This window comes from Lynx canadensis, chromosome C1, assembly GCF_007474595.2.
Source record: "Lynx canadensis isolate LIC74 chromosome C1, mLynCan4.pri.v2, whole genome shotgun sequence".
NCBI lineage: Eukaryota > Metazoa > Chordata > Mammalia > Carnivora > Felidae > Lynx > Lynx canadensis.
Genome location: NC_044310.1, coordinates 160099880 through 160121947, shown reverse-complemented (window position 1 = coordinate 160121947; position 22068 = coordinate 160099880). Strand labels below are relative to the sequence as shown.

General features: G+C 36.2%; 1 protein-coding gene across 1 annotated transcript in view; it reads right to left on the bottom strand.

The window, feature by feature from the left end:
• The window catches only part of HAT1 (histone acetyltransferase 1), a 57958-nt gene extending 39467 nt beyond the window's left edge, over positions 1 to 18491 (bottom strand). The window contains exons 1-3 of the mRNA XM_030323709.1: positions 18377 to 18491; positions 16080 to 16184; positions 1017 to 1092 (exon numbers count right to left, since the gene is read on the bottom strand). Coding sequence (XP_030179569.1) covers positions 1017 to 1092; positions 16080 to 16184; positions 18377 to 18491 — 296 coding nt within the window. The remainder of the gene's footprint in view (positions 1 to 1016; positions 1093 to 16079; positions 16185 to 18376) is intronic.
• Positions 18492 to 22068: the final 3577 nt, after the last annotated feature.

Genomic DNA, 22068 nt, shown 5'->3' with positions numbered 1-22068 from the left:
ATGAAAAACAAAAAGGCTGGGGAACTGTTTCAGATTAAAGGAGCCTAAACTAAATGCAATATATGACTCTGGATTGGATCCAGAATGAAGAAAATTGTTAAAAAGAATTACTGGAAACCAATTGGCAAAATTTGGACTGTGGATGATATATTAGAAAATAGTATTACAGCAATGTTAAATTTCCTGAGTTTTGATAATTCTATGGTTACTGTCCTTGCTTTTAGGAAATACATTATAAAGAATTTAGGAGTAAGGGATCAAGATACATCTGCAACCAACCCTCAAATGGTTCAACAACATACCAATAGATCTATATAGCAGTGAACGATTAAAGCAAATATAACTAAATGGTAACTGGGGAATCTAGATTTTAAAGGATATAAGAGTACTATTCTTATAATTTTCTGCAAATCTGAAGTTTTTTTCAAAATCAAAAGTTAAAAAAAATGGTAACTGGCTATATAATGTAATGAAGCTATAAGAAACTAAGGAATTGTGCTGAATATCCTAGGTTATATCTTTAACATTGCTTTCAAAAATAAATTTCTCTGTAAATAAATAAACTGCTTACTCATCATCGAAGAACAACTTGAGCTTTCCAGCTTTAGGAGAGTATATTTTGTACTAAAAGCAATATAGCATAGCAAGAGGAAGAAAAAAGTAGTAGTTACGAATACGGGCTTCACAGTCAGACTGCCTGAATGCGAACTTTGGCCAGTCAGATGTCCTTAAGCAACTACCCAATTCCACCAATGTACAGTGTAATGACTAGTAATACCATCGCTAAACAGCTGCGAGAATTAAATGAGAGAATGCCTCTAAAGTACTCTGTGATAAGTATTATATAGTAAACTGGTGTCTCAATGTCAAAAATGCCATTCTAATGTATATTTTAAATAAATTACATAAAAAACAACAAAGAAAATAAAGTCTGATTTCTAGATCTTAAAAAAAAAAAAAGTGTTGGTTTTTTTTTGGCCATACTAATTTGGCAAACATCTTACTATGTTACTTACTCATCCCCAAAGAGTTGATGGGTATATTCAGGAAAGAAAGTTCTAATGTCATTCTCAAGATCTTCAGGGAAACGAACTGTTTAAAAGAATAAAAAATATAGAGATATTAAAGATACTAAATTAAAGATATTAAAGGTGACAGGTATTTCCATTTCAAGAATTTCACTATAACTAGGGTACAGCCAACATTTTTCTCATGTAAAATGTCACTTCTCCATTATATGATTTACATCGGATTCTCATGAGACAAATGAACAATGAATAATATTGCTCTGAGTGCTTTAGCATCAAAACCCTACTGATTCTAAGAATTAGAAAACTAGGTATGAGAGGCATCTGATTTAGTTTTTATTTTTCTATATGTTTATATACAATGAAAAAAGTAAAAGAAAATAAAACCAAAAAGATACTCGCAGGTAAGAAAAGCTACAGCATCAATGAAAGAAAAACAAAAACAACAACAAAACCTATGGAAAACATTCTGAGGGCAAGAATAATCTGAGTTTTGAAAAGGCCTTTATCGTCACATCATTCTTTATCAGTGCAAGATGATATTTATGTGGTTACTAGGTTTTAGAGGGGTTTTTTTTTTTGCTATTAAAAGTAATACTGCAGGGGCGCCTGGGTGGCGCAGTCGGTTAAGCGTCCGACTTCAGCCAGGTCACGATCTCGCGGTCCGTGAGTTCGAGCCCCGCGTCAGGCTCTGGGCTGATGGCTCGGAGCCTGGAGCCTGTTTCCGATTCTGTGTCTCCCTCTCTCTCTGCCCCTCCCCCGTTCATGCTCTGTCTCTCTCTGTCCCAAAAATAAATAAACGTTGAAAAAAAAAATTTTTAAAGTAATACTGCAATGACATCCTCATACACACACCTTGCTGTACAAGTACACACAGGATAAATTCCTGGCAGTAGAAGTGCTGAGTAAAAGTACTGAATTATTTTTGTAAATATTGCTTAACTGTTCTCTAAAAATACTTTAACGGTATGTATATGTATGTATGTATATGTACATACATATGTATATATGTATACGTGTATTTATACGTATATATACATATATACACGCATGCACACACACCCACCTACCAGCAGTTACTTAGATTCCTTTGCTTCCCACATTCTTGACAATATTCTGGACCCTCAACTTTAATTTCTACCAATTTAAGATGGAAAAGGGTACTCTGTTATTTTATTTGCATTTATTGTGACTTCTGATATTACTGGACATTTTCCCAGTATAATTTATCTTATGTATAATTTATCTTACCCCACCATCTTTAAATTGAAGAATGAAAAGTTGTACATGAAAAATTTCTACCATTGTCCTCCTACAACAGATCATTCACAGGATGCCAAAGTATCATCCAGCAGATTAATGATTTACAAAAGAAAAGACAGCTTTTCACATAGACATCTGGCAGTCACCACCTTTTCAAGACCAACATTGTATGTCTGCTGATTCAATGCAATACAAAATATACATTTTCCTACCAAACATGTTTATGCCAGATCTAATCCAGCTTTAAACCTTCCAATTTACAAGAAATATGGAGGACAGAGTAACAGGTGAACTACTACTAAAAGAAAACAGACAAATCAAGAATGTAGATTTGTCTAATAATTCTATACAATGACTTTACTCTACCAAATAAATCAATGGCAGAGGGGCAAAAAGTTCCATGTTGAGGGGAGGGATTGTTCTGGATTAAAAGAAATTAAAGAAACTTTACAGCCAACCATAATGCACGATCCTTGACTGAATTCTGGTTTAAATAATTAAAAAAAAAAAAAAAAGCTATTGAAGACTTTCAAGGACAACCAAGGAAACCAGAAAATTACATGATATCAAAAAATTACCGTTACTTTTTATAGGTGTAATAATGGAATTATGGTTATATATGTAAATATTCATATATTAGAACATGTGCTATGAGGGAACTGTCATATTTAGAAATCAATTTGCAAAGAATTCAGCAAATGTACATACTAAAGCAAATACAACGGGGTGCCTGGATTGCTCAGTAGGTTGAGTGTCCGACTCTTGATTTCAGCTAAGGTCATGACCCCAGGGATGTGGGATCAAGCCCTATGCTGGGCTCTGTGCTGTGTGGAGCCTGCTTAAAATTCTCTCTCTGCCCCGCCCCCCAAAATAAAATAAAATGTAAAAAAATATTCTAAAGCAAATATGACAAAATTTTAATTGCTGAATTTAGGTATTAGATATATAAGTAAGTAATGTTCTATTCTCTCAAGTTTTCTATGTGTTTACAAATTTTCATGATGAAAATTGAAATTAAAAAAAGCCTGGGCAAATACAGCAAAATGTTAAGATGTGGAAAAGCTGAGTGATGGGATCATGATATTCATTAGTTTGCTACGTATTTTTTGCATGTCTGTAATATTTCACAATAAAAAAATAAATAAATCCAGTATGTTTAGACTCACTAACCCTCCAAATTTCCCACCACTGCATCTCTAATATTTAAAAATGTTTAGAAGCCTCTAGAAATTATTAAAAATTAACTGCAAACTACTGCTTCTAATATAGAGCACTTTGGTAGTGATGAAGAGACACAGACAAAAAGAAACATTGTAAGTGTCAAAAACCTAGCTGTGATAACTATTTCTATAGTTTGGATTGGCCTTCTTCAACGTTCCTGTCATCTAAACTACTAAGGTTTTACTATTTTGGCATGAAATGTAGTCCACAGGTAATAGGAACTAAAAGAAAGAGAAAGCAAAGTGATGAGTCTTTTAACTGAAGTAAAACTCAAATACTTTAAGGCAAATATATAATTAAATATTTATTGCTTGGATCTGATTAGATTTGGGTGAAATAATCCAAGAGATTCTTTAAAACCAATGCTATATATAAAGGATTCTTTTAATATCTAATAAATGAAGTTTTTTAAATAATTTTTTTAATCTTTAAGTTTATTTGAGAGAGAGAGAAAGCACGAGTTGGGGGGTGGGGGAATCCCAAGCAATTTTACCACTACCTCTTCCTAGCTCACTCCTTGTGATACCTCAACTCTAACAATTTTTTAACCTCCAACCTCCACCAGGACTTACAATGTATTGATTAGAACACAATTTTCACTGTTCCTCCCCTCCTTTGTACCCTCACTTTCCAGTGTAGGATTCCATGGCCAATCAATATTATCACTCCCTCATAAACATCCTTAACTCCTTTGCTCCAATCTTTGTCATGCCAGTCTGCTAAATCCCCACTCTAGTTAAGTCTGACGGTATGCCCACTTTTTGCTACACCCTTGCATCTTCATGTAGTCGACCTTGACTTTACATTCATGAGTACAAAACTTGGAAGTGGACCCTTAGTGCTACCTGACAATCATACTATAGTTGTCAAGGCTACTCACTCTTGTTTGACAAGATGACTACTTCCTCAAACCTCCAACATCTTCTAGAAACACATTCTCATCTGATAACCTTGCTTCTTGTTTCACTTAGGAAACAGAAGCATTCACAAAAGAACCTGCACAACTGCCACTTCTACACCTAATTTATTGTAGCCATTCCCACATCTTCCTTTTGTTAAACTGGCAGAGAAATTCTCCATGCTCCCATCTAAGACTAAGCCCTACAATGATATTCTCAAGAATATTCTCTCATATTTTCAAGATCACTCCACAAATACTCCTCATTCTTTTCCTGTACCATTCTCCCCTTCTCTGACAGATCATAGGCATCAGCATATAAACATGCTGTTATTTCTCCCATGCTTATATAACTCTTGTTGCAATACTCATATCTGAAAAAGCCATCTTCAATATAAGGCAAGATGAAGAGTTAAAGTGGGGACAGAGATAGAGACCCCTTTATTACCAGAGATAAAGAAGGAACTTTTTTTTTTTTTTTTTGAGATAGAGAGAGAGTGTGTGTGAGCAGGGGAGGGGCAGTGGGAGAGGGAGAGAGAATCCCAAGCAGGCTCCATGCCCAGCATGGAGCCAGAAGCAGGACTCAATCCCACCACCATAAGATCATGACCTGAGCCAAAATCAAGAGCTGGATGCCTAAATGATGGAGCCACCCAAACACCCCAGGAAGGAACATTTTATAAATGCTTAAAGGGTTAATACATCAAGAAGACTCAGACTCATCTGTATGCACCTAATACCAAATCTTCAAAATATATGAAGCATTAACTATGCTTCAATTTAAAAAAAAAAAAAGAAGAAAAATACATGAAGCAAAACTAGACAACTGAAGAAACAGACAAATCCACAATTATAGCTAGAATTTTCAATAGTCCTCTCTCAACTGTTCTGACAGAATAAGTAGATAAAAATCAGCAAAAATATACAAGACTTGAATAACACCATTACACCAATTGACATTTATAGAACCTTGTATAAAACTGCAGAATATAAATTATTTACATTCTCTGGGACCCTCCCCAAACACCTGGGACATTCACCAAAACAGACAATATGTGCTAGACTATAAAACAAATCTCAAATTTAAAAGGACTGAAATAATCTGACCTTCCTGGAATTAACAGAAATCAGTATAATAAGGTAGCTAGAAAAGCCCCAAGTATTTGCAAATTAAGCAACATTTTTTCTGTGTAGCCCACAGATCAAAGAAGAAATAATAACAGAACAATAATAAAAAACACAACATAACAGAATTGGTGGGATGCAAGTAAATCAGTATTCAGAGGTAAATTTATAATTTTAATGCTAGTATTACAGAAGGAAAGTTTAAAACCAGTTATTTAAGCATTTACCTTGAGAAGGGAGTTTGTTTGTTTGTTTATTTATTTATTTTGAGAGAGAAAGAACATGAGCAAGGGAGGGGAAGAGAGAGATAGAATCCCAAGTAGGCTCCGCCTACTTTGGCTTTGGCCAAAGCCTGTTGTGGGGCTCAAAATAAAAAATGGTGAGATCATGATCTGAGCTGAAATCAAGAGTCAGATGCTTAACAGACTGAGCCACCCAGGCACCCCAAGAAGAGAGATTTCTTAGGAGCAAATGAAAGAATAATAAAGATTATAAAGATTAAGAGAAATAAGAAATAAACAGAAAAGCAATTTTTGAAAAGATCAGTAAGACTGATAAACTGATAGGCAGACTCATTAAGAAAAAAAGAGAGAAAACACATATTACCAGTATCCCAGAAAAGGGATTACAGATTCTACAGAACTTAAAAGGGTAACGGGGATATTATGAACAACAATCTGACAGGAAATTTAGGTAAAATGGACAATTTCCTTAAAAGACAAAAATTACCAAAACTGACACAAGAAGAAACACCAAATCAGAATAGTACTAAATCTACTAATTAGATTTGTAGTGACAAACCTTCTGACAAAGAAAACTCAAGGCCCACAAAGCTTCACCGGCAATTTTTATTGAACATTTAAAGAAAAAATATCAGTCTTTTGCAAACTCTTTTTAGAAGATGGAGAACACTTGCCAACGCATTTTATAAGGCTGGCAAAACCCTCATACCAAAATCAAACTAAGACCTAGAAAAAAAGATTACATCTATAAACGAATGTGGGGAGAACTGCTGTCTTAATAATACTGAGGCCTTCAGGGTGCCTGGGTGGCTCAGTTGGTGAAGCATCTGACTCGGTTTTGGCTCAGGTCATGATCTCACAGTTTGTGAGATCGAACCCCGCATTGGACTCTGAGAGGACAGCATGGAGCCTTCTTGGGATTCTCTCTCTCTCTCTCTCTCTCTCTCTCTCTCTCCTGCTCTTTCCCTGCTCATGTGTGCATGCTCTCTTTTTCTCAAAATAAATAAACTTTAAAAATAATAATACTGAGCCCTTCAATCTATGAATTTTAAAAACTTACACCACCAAACATTCATGAGGATATGGAATAACCAGAATTATAATACATTATCAGAGAATGTGAAAGTACTTGGGAAGTCAGTCTGGCAAGTATCTCATAAAGCTAAACATACAACCATCCTATGACCGAGTAAATCTACTGCTAGGAGTTTACCCTAAATAAAATCATGGGTCCACAAAAAGACTTATTACAAGAGCATTCTTAGCAGAGTTACTTATAACAACCAAAAACTAGAAAAACCGAAATGTCCATTAACTGATGAATAGCGATATATCCAACAACAGAATAGTATTCAGCCATAAATAGGAATGAACCTTTGATATAGGCAACAATAAGATGTACCTCAAACCCATGCTGATTGAACTAAGCCAGTCACAGAGTATACATGCATAACTACATTTATATAAAGTTCTAAAACAGGCAAAACTTTTTTTTTTTTTTAATGAAAGGAATCAGAACAGTAATACTTTGCAGGAAGCAGGGACCGAAAGGGAAGGAACAGAGTTCTGTCCACTGAGAAGGCCATTCTCATTAATGTTAGAACAACACTAACAGCAATGAGTTTACCAGCTCACCTACTAGATCTTGGCTTCGAAATACCATTTTCCTCTTAAAAACAAAACAAAAAAACAAAACAAAACAAAAAACCAGGGCTCCCTGGAGAAATGACTGATTCCAGAGCTATGACAGACATAACAGATGAGCCTGGAATATCTTGTTCTAAAAAATAATCAGAATGAAGTAATCAAATGGAGAGGACATGTAAAAATGACATAGAAGCCAGCATGAACTGGGCTCCCACTGGCCAAATCAGGGACAATATAGGCACCAAAATAAATGATAGTAACAGATTATAATCCACTAAATAAAAGAGGAACTAAATAAATGAAAGAACTGGAAGTTTAATGAAAAACTAACAAGTGCAATGAAATCTGCATATCACTTCTGTGACATTCCTACCAGAAATATATAACCTTAAATAAACCATGAGCAAATATCAGATAAACCCAAATTGAGAACATTCTACAACATAACTTATCTATAATCCTCAACTGGTCAAGGTCATGAAAGTCAAGAAAAGACTTACAACTGTTTCAGTCTGAAGGGGACAAAAGAAAACAAGGCAACCAAATGTAAGCCCTGGCCCTAATTAAACTGGATCCCTTTTCTATAAAGGGCATTTTAAGATAAGTGGGAAATTTAAACAGAGTCTGAGAATTAGATGGTGATAATGTACTGATATTCATTTTCTAATTTTGATGACTATATTCTGGCCATGTATAATAATGTTCTTGTTTACAGTAAATATACATTAAAGAATATGTGGTGATGATGCATCAAGTCAGCAATTCTCAAACAGTTCAGGGAGAAAAAGTCTGTATTTATACCCAACTATTCTGTAAGTCTGCAATTGGTTCAAAACAAAATTGGTTCAATGGCTCAGTTGGTTGAACATCCAACTCGATTTTGGCTTAGGTCATGATCTCGCGGTTCATGAGAGCAGTCCCCCATCTGGCTCTGCACTGTTGGAGAGCCTGTTTGGGATTCTCTCTCTCTGTCCCTCCCCAGGTTATGCTCTCTCTCCGTCTCTTTTAAAATAAACTTTAAACAAAACAAAACAAAGGAATGTAGCCCACCAGACCTGCTGCATGTATCAACCCCCAAAACTGGGTTTTAAATTAAAACCCCCCAAAAGCAGCTATTTTGGGGGGAAACCTCAAACCTCACTGAATCATACACTTATTGTGCATTTCATCGTGTATAAATTGTACAACACTTTTTAAAAAGCAAAAATAGGGGTGCCTGGGTGGCTCAGTCGGTCAAGTGTCTGACTTTGGCTCAGATCATGATCTCACCATTCATAAATTCAAGCCCCATGTTGGGCTCTGGGCTGACAGCTTGAAGCCTGGAGCCCGCTTTGGATTGTGTGTCTCCCTCTCTCTCTGTCCCTCCCCTACATGCACTCTGTCTCTCTCTTAAAAATAAACATTAAAAAATTTTTTTTAATAAATAAAAAGCAAAAATAAAGTTCTCTAACTTTATCCTAGGTCTTTCTCTAGCTACCCATTTCTCAACTCTGCTCCTGAGAAAATCTCTTCAAATATGGAGTCTATACTCCACTTCTAATTTCTCTCCTCTTAATTTCTCTAAATTACTATAAAGTAGTAGATCCTATGACTTCTCTCATTAAAAAAAAAGTTATCAAATCACTAAATCCCAATAGTTCTTATGTTATGAGACTACCAGCAACATTTGACATAGTTGATTACCTCTTCCTCCTTCAAATACTTCAATCTTTTGGCTTCCAGATACTTCATTCTCCCAAGCTAGCCTTCTCAGTCACAATGGCTTCCTTAATATTCCTTGAACACATACAGCACATTCTGCACTTGCGATTCTGCTGTATGTTAACAATCTTCCTTGAGATATCTACATTGCTCACAAATTCATTCCTTTTGTTACATACTCAAATGTCACCTTAGTAGTTGGACCTGATCACCCTGTATTTTCTCTATAACACAAATCACAGTTTTCCATGTATTTATGTCTGTTTCTCATAACCAGAATGTAAGCTCCATGAAAAGAGAAACTATTTGTATACCGCTCTATCTCCAGTGCAGTTTTTTATCCCCAGATAAATTTCTGCCACATAAGTATAGCTAAATGAGTATTTGGCAAATGGAAGGCAGCTATGCTCACCACTATACAACCAACGCAGTATTTGACAAATGGTAAATGAACTTAAAATATAAACAATCTCAGTAGAACTAACAATATACTGTATTTTAATAATAGCTTATATGGCTTTTTTGTAGAATTTAAAACAGAGCATACTGGAGAATGACGAGGTCAGGGAAAACAATATATATATTACATGAGAAGTGCAAGGAAATAAGAGAAAAATAAGATAACAAAAGCACCAAACAATAAATATAAAGCAGATAAAATTATTAGGTAAAAAAAACTATGCAATCAAATTCAAGTATATACTCTATAAAAGACATACCTAAAAGGAATGACAAGTTAAAAATAAATGGAAGGGTCAAAAATGTATCATGCAAACTACAAAACCTGAAAATGTAATCTAACTTGTAAAAAAAAAAAATTGCATTAAATGGCATAAGATCTCTTCATGATTAAGGTGAATTCTTTCAAGCCTTTACCTTTAGGTAAATCTAATGTTTTTAAAACTGGTGAGGGTGGGAGTGGTAAAATAGGAAGGCCAAGAAAAGTAGTCACAAAAAATACAAAAGCTGATCTTCACCTCCTCTAAAAAGAAAGCACAATGGACAAAAACACAGACCAATCTCATCTATAAGTGGTGGTAAGATAAAAATATTTAAATATAAAATAGTCTTCATCAATTCATTAAAAAAACCTCAAGATATTCATTTCAGAAATGCAAGGGTGGTTCAAAATACAAAGATATGATAATAAAATCTATTATATTAAGTATTATGTAGTAGTAACATTTGCATGTAACATAATATAATCAAATATTTCCATGGAAACCAAAATGGCACTTGATAAATTCTAATATGGATGTTTAAATAAAAACTCTTTGCAAAACAAGACAAATTACTCTTCAAAGTAATAAGCAAGGATATTTAGTGAAGACACACTAGAACCATTCTCATTAAATTAAGGAACAGATGACTGTAATCATTTTTAAACACTGTTCTGAAAGTGCTTGCCAATGCAATCTGAAAAGAGAACAAAGAGGCATGTATATCAAAAACAAAGTGAATTTATGAAAATGACCAGATATGGTTATAAGCCTGAAAAACAATCAGCTGAAGCCACTCCCCAGAAAGTAAGAGAAGCCAGTAAAATTATCAGGTTTTAAAATATACTGAAAGGGGCACCTGGGTGGCTCAGTAGGTTAACTGTCTGACTTCGGTTCAGGTTATGATCTCACAGTCCGTGGGTTTAAGCCCCGCCTCAGGCTCGGTGCCAAAAGCTCAGAACCTGGAGCCTGCTTTGGATTCTGTGTCTCCCACTCTCTCTGCCCCTCCCTCCACTCACACTCTGTCTCTCTCAAAAATAAAACATAAAAAAAAAATGTTTTAAATATATTGGGAAAAAAACCGTAACAGGGGCACCTGGGTGGCTCAGTCGGTTAAGTGTCCAACTCCTGATTTCAGCTCAGGTCACGATCTCACGGTTTGTGAGTTCAAGCCCTGTGCCTGGCTCTGCAGTAACAGTATGGAGCCTGCTTGGGATTCTCTCTCTTCCCCTCTCTCTGCCCCTCCCTCATTCATGCTTTCCCTCTCAAAATAAATAGAATAGAATAGAATAAAATAGAATAGAACAAAATAGAATAGAATAAAATAAAATAAAAAGAAAATATATTCAAAAAGACAACCCAATTAAAAAATAGGCAAAGGATTTGAATAGACACTTCTGCAAAGAAGATATACAAATGGCAAATAAGCACATGAAAAGACACTCAACATCCTTAGTCATTACAACAGTGCAAATCAAAATCACAGTAAGATATCATTTTACATCTATTAGGATGGCTATAATAATATAAGGAAAAAAAGAAAATAACAAGCACTGACGATGTCGTGAAATTGGAACCCTTGTACGTTGCTGGTAGGACTGTAAAATGGTTCAGCTACTATGTAAAATAACTAAGCAGTTCCTCAAAAAGTTAAACATAGAATTAACATATCTCAGTAATTCTATTTGTAGCTATAAACTCAAAAGAATTGAAAATAGGGACTCAAACAGATACCCGTAGGCTGACGTCCATAGTACTATTATTCACAATAGCCAAAAGGTAGAAAAGATCAAGATGGGGGCAGCCTTCATGGCTCAGTCAGGTACATATCCGACTCTTGATTTTGACTCAGGTCACGATCTCATGCTTTATGAGTTCAACCCTCACATCAGGCTCCGCACCAATGAACGCTGCGGAGCCTACTCAGAATTCTCCTATCTCTTGCTCTCAAAATAAATAAATAAACTTTGAAAAAAAAAAAAAAAAGATCTAAATGTCCATGAACAAATGAATAAACAAAATGTGGTATCTATACACAATAGAATATTATTCAGCCATGAACAGGACTGGAGTCCTGATATATGCTACAACATGAAATATCTGCTAAGTGAAATAAATTGAAAACATTATGCTAAGTGAAATAAGCCACACACAAAAGGACAAATACTGCTGTGATACCACTTAAAATATCTAGAACAGATAAATTCATAGAAACAGAAAATAGATTAGAGGTTACCAAGAGCTGGAGGGGAAAAGTGAATGGGGATTTACTGTTTTGTTTTTTTTTATTTTTTTTTAAATGTTTATTTACTTTTGAGAGAGAGAGAGAGAGAGAGAGAGAGAGAGAGAGGAAGGGCCAGAGAGAGAGGGAGACACAGAATCTGAAACAGGCTCCAGGCTGTCAGCACAGAGCCCGATGCGGGGCTCGAACTCACGAACCGCGAGATCATGACCTGAGCCGAAGTCAGACGCTTAACCGACTGAGCCACCCAGACACCCTGGAGATTTACTGTTTAACAGGCACAAAGCTTCTGTTTGGGGTGATGAAAAAATTTTGGAAAAAGATAGCACTAATGGTCACATAATATTATTAATACAATTAATGCTACCTAGGGGCGCTTGGGTGGCGCAGTCGGTTAAGCGTCCGACTTCAGCCAGGTCACGATCTCGCGGTCCGTGAGTTCGAGCCCCGCGTCAGGCTCTGGGCTGATGGCTCAGAGCCTGGAGCCTGTTTCCGATTCTGTGTCTCCCTCTCTCTCTGCCCCTCCCCCGTTCATGCTCTGTCTCTCTCTGTCCCAAAAATAAATAAACGTTAAAAAAAAAAAAAATTAAAAAAAAAAAAAACAATTAATGCTACCTAATTGTACACATAAAAATGGTTAAAAAGAAACAGAAAAAAAAGATTCACTCTTTCTACAATAACCTACCCCAAAGCTCCAAACCTCTGTGGAAAAAAAAGTGTGTCTGTCAATCCCTCACACACCAAGTGAACAAGAGCTTCTATGAGAGGAAGAATCTCAGGATAAACCTTAGTGGAATTCTGGGTATGCAGTCAAGAGTTAAAGTTATCCCATGTGTCTAGCACAATGCCTGTCACATAGATTTCAATAACCATTTGTCCAGACAAGGTGGAAGGGGAGGGAACTGGGACAGGAGAGCTGAAAAAAAAGAGGGAGAAAGGAAGGTTGGCTTGAGGTTACAAGTTATTACTATAACTGTATGGAATTAGAATGACCAAATAACCCAGTTTTCATTCTGTCATGTATGTGTAGAACTCGAGTTATGTAACTTGGATTTTGAAGTGGGGAAATAAATATATATTAAAAATTGTTTTCCACAGTTTTCTCACACACTACTAATAAAGACAGAACATATAGTGGAAGAGAAAATCTCATTTGTAATAGCAGTTAACATGAATGAAATACCTAGGAATAAACCTAATAAAAGATGTTTACCATCTGTAAAGTTTAAAACTCTTTAAAAAGATGGACATTTAAAAAAGACCCAAATAAATAGAAAAATATTCCTTTTTTTTTTTTTACATTTTTTAATTTTTTTTTTTTTAAGTTTATTTTTGAGAGACAGAGAGAGACAGAACACAAGCAGGGGAGGGACAGAGAGAGAGGGAGACATAGGATCTGAAGTAGGCTCCAGGCTCTGAGCTGTCTGCACAGAACCCAACATGGGGCTCAAACTCTCCAACCTCAAGATCATAACCTGAGCCGAAGTTGGACACTTAATTGACTGAGCCACCCAGGCACCCCTAGTGTTTATTTCTGGGGGAGAAACAAAGATAAAGAGAGAGGGTGCACATGGGGGAGGGGCAAAGAAAGGGGGACTAAGGATCCCAAGCAGGCTCTGACAGCAATGAGGCTTGAACTCACAAACTGTGAGATCATCACCTGAGCTGAAGTCAGATGCTTAACCAATTGAGTAACCCAGGCATCCCGAAAAATATTCTTGCTTACTATTAAAAAGAAAAGACTCAACAATGTAAGGATGTTGACTCTCCCTAAGTTAAACTTAATTTGACAGGATCTCAAGTAAAAAAAAAAAAAACAATCAACAAAAAATCTTTTTGGAACTTGATAAAATGTTCATCTAGAAGAACAAACAGAATTAGAGAAAACTTAGGAAAACTCTTAAAGAATAACAAGTGGGGGGCCTAGTCACATCATATATTAATCATAAAATTTTTAACAGCATTACACTAATGGAGCAAGGACAAAAGATACATGATTTTTATGATACTTTAATATGCTAAAAGCAATTTTAAATCATTAATGAAAAGACAACTTATACTGGCAGGTGGAAAACTGGCTAAGTCATCTGAGAAAGCAAAGCTGGATTCCTATCTCATGCCTTATAGCAGGAAAGAGTCAAAAGTTTGCACTTGAAAAAAATCCCAAAAATATTAAAAGAAACAATGGATAAACTTTAAAATCTTAGAGTAGGGAGGGCCTTTTTGTAAGATATGACAAAAATACATACTTACAATATATAATAAGGGCTGATTCACTTAGATACAAAGGATATACTTTTCTTAGAATCAAAAATGTGTTAATTATCAAATTAAAAAAATAGTTTAAAAAATACAGTAAAAAATCCACAGAAAATAACAAGTGTTGGCAAGGATGTAGGGAAATTGGAACCTATGTGCACTGTTGGTAGGAATGCAAAATGGAGTAACCAATATGGAAAACGAATACTTATATCTTTACAACAGGATCCTGATTTTAGAAAAATAAATCTATGTATGCAGAAGAAAAAAAAACCTAGGTAAGTATTATCTCTGTAGTGAAGAGTACCTTCTTTGTCACTTTCTTTATATTTTTGTTATGTTTGTATTGTTTTAAATAATGGAAGCTAATATTTATTGAGAATTTTTAAAAGTCAAGTTGTTAATGCACTTTACTTGTACTTAACCTCCTCATTTAATCTTTACAACCACTGTAAAAGTAAGTACTATTAACTTCACTATAAGAATATTCAGGGATGGAATGTGATGGAACCAGAATTCATGAACATAAAACTATTTTTTTAAATAGCTTTATTGAGGTATAATTTACATAACAATAACACTTGTTTTAAGCATATAATTCTATAATTTTTAGTAAATTTAGAATTGTGTGACCATTGTCACAATCTAATTTTAAAACATTGCCACTGTCCCCAAAAGAAATCTCATGCCTATTTGCAGTCATTCTCTCTCACACTCAGTCTGACAACTACCATTCTACCTTCTGTCTACAGATTTGCCTTTTCCAAACATACATATAAATACAATCATATTGTATGTGAGGTCTTTTTCTGATTTTTTTTTTTACTTGGAATGTTTTTGAGTTCTCTCATGTTTGTAGTATCTTTTACTCCTTTTTATTGTCAAGTAGTTATTCCATCATATAGATATACTACACTTTGTTTATTCACTTATCAGTTGACAGAGATCTCAGTTGTTTCCATTTTTGGGCTACTGTGAATAATGCTGCTATAAATATTTACATACTAGTTTTTGTATGGACATATGTTTTTAAATTTTTTTTAATGTTTGTTTATTTTTGAGAGACAGAGCGTGAGCAGGGGAGGGGCAGAGAGACAGAGAGAGAGAGAGAGAGAGAGAGAGAGAAAATCTGAAGCAGGCTCCAGGCTCCCAGCTGTCAGCACAGAGACTGACGCAGGGCTCGAACTCACAAACCATGAGATCATGAGCTGAGCCGAAGTCGGACACTTAACCAACTGAACCGTCCAGGTGCCCCTGGACATCTGTTTTCATTTCTCTTGAGTAGATAGATACCTAGGAGTAGAATTGCTGGGTCATATAGTACATCTAGCTTTTTAAGAACTTGCCAAACTGTTTTCCAAAGTAGTTGCATCATTTTACATTCTCATCAGCAATACAAGTGTTTTTCCACATCCTCACCGACACTTACTGTCTACTATTTTTATAAGAAAAATGTAAAGGTAAATGTTTTTAAGAGTCTGAGAACATTGACACCTATCATTTTTTGCCACACTGTACTTCCTATACGTACACTCTGCCACTTCTTAAACATCTACCCACTCTATGACATAAATCGAGACTGAATAAAATCGGAATGTGTTCAATACATGCAGAAAACTAACCATGTACATGAACAACTCCTCTTATGTAAACTTCTACTTCGAATTAAAAAAAAAAAGATTATATATGAACACACAGTGCATATATAATACCACTTCAAAATAGCATACGTACCTAATTTTAGTTCAATTGCTGTGTTGGTGTTACATTTGTACTCTGCCAGCTTCTTCTCCACTGCACTCTTGTACTCAACCAAAAATTTCTCCATAGCACCAAATCCTAAGGGAAAGTTTTTAAAAGGCCTTGTTGGAACTGGTTTAAATAGTCAAACCTACAAATAGCGTTCTTATTAGAAGTAGAATAAAAGGTAAGATTTAAAACATGCTAACAGATCATAAAAGTAAAGGCCTATAGACTCCTAAATAAATGTACTGCATATGACTTCCTCATTAGAAAACAAGAGAAATATCACTTGTGAGATAGTAGCTTATGAACTAGGCTTGCTTTACATGAATAAGTAAATCTGAAAATTAATGACTACTGACCTTTCTTTATATTTAATACTAATACATACTACCTGCTAGGATTTACACCTAAGCGGCTTTTTAAAATATAAAAAAGATGCCACTGCTCCACCAAGAAACAAAATGAGAATATCCTTTGATAATTACAATACCATTTCATCTCTAATACTGGAAAAATTCTACCCAAAGTACTTCATATCAACTATTAAAAAACCATCAACTGATAATGCATACATTATCTCAAGAAGGATACACAAGAAACTGGTAACCATGGTTATTTCTAGGATAAGAGAGAAGGAATGGGGATTAGGTTGGGAAAGAAAATTTTAACTGCATTGAAGTTTTTTTTTAACCATATATGTATAAAGTCATAAACTATGGGCTACTGGCAGCTAAATGGTTTTTACTACAACGTGGGCACCCATCAATACATGTAATAATTAAAAATGGAAGCAATCATTATCAAAGTAAACTGTCAAGCAAAGATGACAATAAATCTGACATAATGAACATAAAAATTAGTAAAAATTCAGGAAAAAAGAAGTCATTAGCAGAAACAAAAGAAAGGTACAATGACACGCCATAAACTTTAACAAGTGGTTGAGACATCATACACAGAAAATGAGGGGAACATTTGAGGCACTACAGATTAATGGTCTGGAGTCAGAATTCCTAGAATCAAATCCAGTCTTCACCACTTACTGGATCTGTGAACTAGAACTAGAGCACTTGACTCCTCAGACCCTAACCTATGAAACTGAGACAACAGAACCCACTTCAAGGGAATTATATACAACGCAAGCAACAATATCTAACTTGTGAAATCATACTTTGGCTTAATCCCCACAATCTCTTAGACAAGTAAATACTCTATCAGTCCCATTTCATATTCAAAAGCTCAGGATTAGAAAGAAAGAGGCTTAATTGCTTAAAGGCGCCCAACTATTAAGTGGTGAAACAGAGATTCAAATTTAGGTGTAATTCTTACTATATGCACACCATACATAATACATATGGTCCCCCTCTTTTATAGCACCAGTGTACCCCCAAAATCCCACAGTCACTATCTGGTAGAACAGTCCTTCCTTAAATATCTGTAGCGTTCACGTGATAGCCTGTCTATCCAGCACATCCATAAAAGTGTAGTAAGACAACTATGAAGACAGCGGGAAAAGATAAAAGTAGAAACTGTCCCTTCACTTCAAAAAATATGTAATTGGAAAACCACACCAAAATAGGCTTAATACATGTAAAAAATAGCAATTAGTCATTAAATGTTGTAAACTAAAGAGACTCAATAAAGAAAACAGAATAGAATGAACACGAGAATTATAGTGTAGAAAGAATACTAAGAGAAGTTTAGATGAAGGAAGAAAGCGAGAAACTCTCAAAGGAAACCTAAATCGAGCCTAGGAATATTAAACGCGAGAGATTAAGAAAAACGATTACGAAGTCAAGATTCAAGTGAGAGCCCTAACGCAGGGCAAGGCAGAACTGCGCTAGCTCAGAAGTTGACTGTAGTGGAAGGAAGGTGGAGAAAGACCTGGAAGAGGAAGATCTGAGCATTAAAATCAGCTGGCGGGAACAGAACCAGACTACTGTGGCTGAGGCAGCAGTGGGGAAGAAGCAACGAGGAGATTAACAGGCCTCAAGACATCTAGCACCTTACAAGCCCAAATCGCGACGCCTTCCCCCGGCTTCCTCAGCCCTCCGCCGGGGCCGAGTTCTTCGCAGAAGCCGCAGAACCCCGAGTAGTTGGGGGTGGGGGCACGAACCTCGGCCGACAAGGAGCTGGGGTGAGAGTTCCGTGCTTCCAGGCTGAAGGAAGCCTTCTGGAACCCAGGCTGGTGCCCGAAAGTTCCAGGCGGGCACTGTCACCACGGTCTCGGCGTTCTTTCCCAAACCTGCCCGCCCCCTCCCCTTGGTAAACTTTTCCCGGGAACTTACCCGCCATTTCCGAGCTGCGAGCACCCGCGGCTGAGGAAGGACGAATCAACCCGCGCGCTCCCTGGCCGGAAGTGAGCTCGTTGTCTGACGCATTTCCCCCACCCACCTCTGGCATGTCGCTAGCCAATGAGAGAAGGAGATTCGAGGCGCAGGGAGGTGGATGCACCCCAAGAGGAGGGGCTGACACCGCGGGGAATGCTCCGACCGTTGCCTAGCCACCGCAAGCGCGGTCAGCAGCTTTGCAGGCCTGAGCCGGAGGTGGAGGCCGCATAAGGGACCTAACGTGTTAAGATTCTCGCTGGCTGGCGCGAGGACAGTTTCTTTTAGGTTGGATTTGAATGATATAAATACCATAGAGCTGTTTTCTGTTCCCCCCAGCGATGTTTCAGAGATGGGTAGAGAAACTTCCCCTTTGGCCTGCGCCAACACCTAAGGCCTAGATTTATGTAGGTAAAATGTAGGGTTTGAGTTGCATTCGCGGGAGAAATTTACAATTATTTGCTTCTATTTGAAAAAAAATTTTTTTCTAATGTTTATGTTTGAGAGACAGAGCACGAGTTGGAGAGGGACAGAGAGAGAGAGAATCTGAAGCAGGCTCCAGGCTCTGAGGTGTCAGCACAGATCCCGTTGGGGTCAGAACCCACAAGCTGTGAAATCATGACCCTAGCCAAAGTTGGAGGCCTAACCGACTGAGCCACCCAGGTGCCCCTATTTGTTTCTATTTTTGCCCTAAATTCTTGTTTAACTTCGTTTTTCTTTTCTCATGGGTTTAAACAGTATATATTGTAACGTTGAGGTACTCTGCCGCTGAAATTGTTACCTAATAATACCTCAAACTCTAGTGGCCTGAACCACCGCACAGCATGCTTCCTGATTTGGGCCATAGTACTTGCTAATATTTCATAATTGCTGAAACCTTTCGTCCCAGAAGATAAATCATTATTTAGGTATCCACAAATAGTCCCACAATGTTGTCTAAAACACTAGAATGTCTTGGATGAACAAATGTTGTTTAATAGGTTTTACAATGATACTGCGAAAGCTAAAATGGACCCTTGGGATGATAGTCTAGAACTAATACATCCTCTCATTTTAGTGATAAAGACATTAAAGCCCAGAAAAGAGAAATTGCCCCAAGTTCACAGTCAGTATACAGCCTACCTTAGAGTCAGGTTCTCCAGATACTCAGCCCAGTATTTGTTCAACTGCATGGAGATGGCCTTCTTGAAGATAAAGATCAGAAAAGGTACCAAGAATGCTTGGATCCTTCTTTACATCTAAATGAAACACAAGAAATTATGATCATGATGTTAAGAAGGAAACTGAAATCTGCCATTAATGACATTATGGATCAAAAAAGGAAAACAATCTTTTTTTAATAATCATTTTTTCAAAATGACAAGGCTCATTCCTTTACAAAACCACCTTATTTGTAGATCAGCCAATAGCTGACCAGCAATTATCCTTATAATAAGAAAATAAAATCTGAAATGGATTAGTCCTGTGACTTTATGGTTGTAGAGAAAAAATACAGTGAAACCTATATATGATAAATATGAATAAGAAATAAGATGAATGTGGGGGCGCCTGGGTGGCGCAGTCGGTTAAGCGTCCGACTTCAGCCAGGTCACGATCTCGCGGTCCGGGAGTTCGAGCCCCGCGTCAGGCTCTGGGCGGATGGCTCGGAGCCTGGAGCCTGTTTCGATTCTGTGTCTCCCTCTCTCTCTGCCCCTCCCCCGTTCATGCTCTGTCTCTCTCTGTCCCAAAAATAAATAAAAACGTTGAAAAAAAATTAAAAAAAAAAAAAGAAATAAGATGAATGTGAATTAGAAATACAATGAAACATATATTGTTTGACTAGCATTTAGTATGATCTACTTGGAAAATTGAGGTTACATTTTTAAATTGTCCTTGTCTTAGAATTGTTCACACATATTTATTACAATGCCACAGAACACATGTTTAGGTACAGTTTACCTAAAAGTAAAAAGAATGACTTCCTTCAGAAAGGTAGTAGTAACATTACCAAAAAGGAGAAAGGTATTTTCTTTTTTTGCAGGGTTTTTCCCCCTCTTTTTTAAATTTATCTTTTACCTTGTTATAAAGGGAATTTATTGGGTGAATGTTACCACCATGGAGTAAAATTTCTGCAAAAGGAATATGCTGTCCTTATACATATATAAGAGGCAACAGAGGGGTGTGGACAGTTCAGTGCTCTACTAGTCTCAGTTCTACTGCTTCATGATTGTGGGACCTGTTTCATTTATTAAGTGGAGATAATACCTTCCCAGTTACCACACCTTGGTTGTGAAAATGAAATGGAACAATATTTATGAAAGAGGTTTGTAAACTCTAAAATTATATGTTAATATGAGATGATATTGGTATGTTAATATTTATTCTAGAATAGGAGGTTTGGAAAAGGCATTTTTCTCCAAAGAAAAAGGCCATATTGCACTATTAGGAATGAACTAGCAACTGTATGTTTGATATAGATTCAAGTGCAAATGGACTAGTAAATTTTGGCATCCTGTCTTGAAACCTCCAGAAGAGGGGTGCCTGGGTGGCTCAGTCGGTTAAGCGTCCAACATGGTCTCAGGTCATGATCTCACAGTTTGTGGGTTGGAGCCCCGTCGGGCTCTGTGCTGACAGCTGAGAGCCTGGAGCCTGTTTCAAATTCTGTGTCTCCCTCTCTCTCTGCCCCTCCCTTGTTCACGTTCTGTCTCTGTCTGAAGAATAAATAAACATTAAAAAAATAATTAAAAAGAAAGAAAGAAAGAAAGAAAGAAAGAAACCTCCAGAAGAGATTTTTTTAAAAAACATGGTATTAAAGTGATGGACATCAGAAAGTGGGTATAAGAAATATGAAATCTAAAACAAAATGCAGATATTTAATATGTCTTTATTTCAAAATGTATACTTCTCTACAGGTAGTAACAACAGCTAGTCAACTCATTTGTTTGGTTCATAGTGCTTATTGGGAGGGGAGGGGGGCAATTCCCAGAACAATTATTTAGAATGCCCTACCCGCCTACTTGACTTTCTTATGAGTTAAAATAAAAATAGATAAGCTCATATCGAAAACTACTATTAGAATAGTAACTTAAAGGCGTACATTACCAACAATTTGCACACTCCATTTTGTAACTCTCATACACTAGCCATAGATGTATGAACTAGTACTTTTTAAGAAGCAATTTTGCAATTTTAACAAATTTAGCAAAAATTTTAATTTGTACATTTTTTTAAATTTGTATATATTTTGAGGTAGAAGTTCCACTTACAAACATTTGTCTACAAAATTGTTTGCATAAGAATGCAAAGATGTATGAACAAAGATGTTCAATACAGCATTAATTTTATTGAGAAATTGGAAATAGCCTAAACATTCATCAAAAGGGGCTGGTTAATAGGTACTGATATGGGAGAATACCTAGTATATAATAGGCTAAAAACTAAGTTACATAACATTATAATGTTATGTTATTTATATAAAGAAGTGTATTTTGATATAAACATACCTAACAAGGTTAACTGTGACTGCCTGTAGAAGGGAAAGTTTGAAGAGAATTAATGAGGAATTTTTAAAAAATACTGTTTGCTTCTTTTAATGAGGTTATATTAGTTTCTTTCATAATTAGAAACTTACCAACCTTTTTGGAGGTTTTTAGACATATGTGCTAACTCTTACC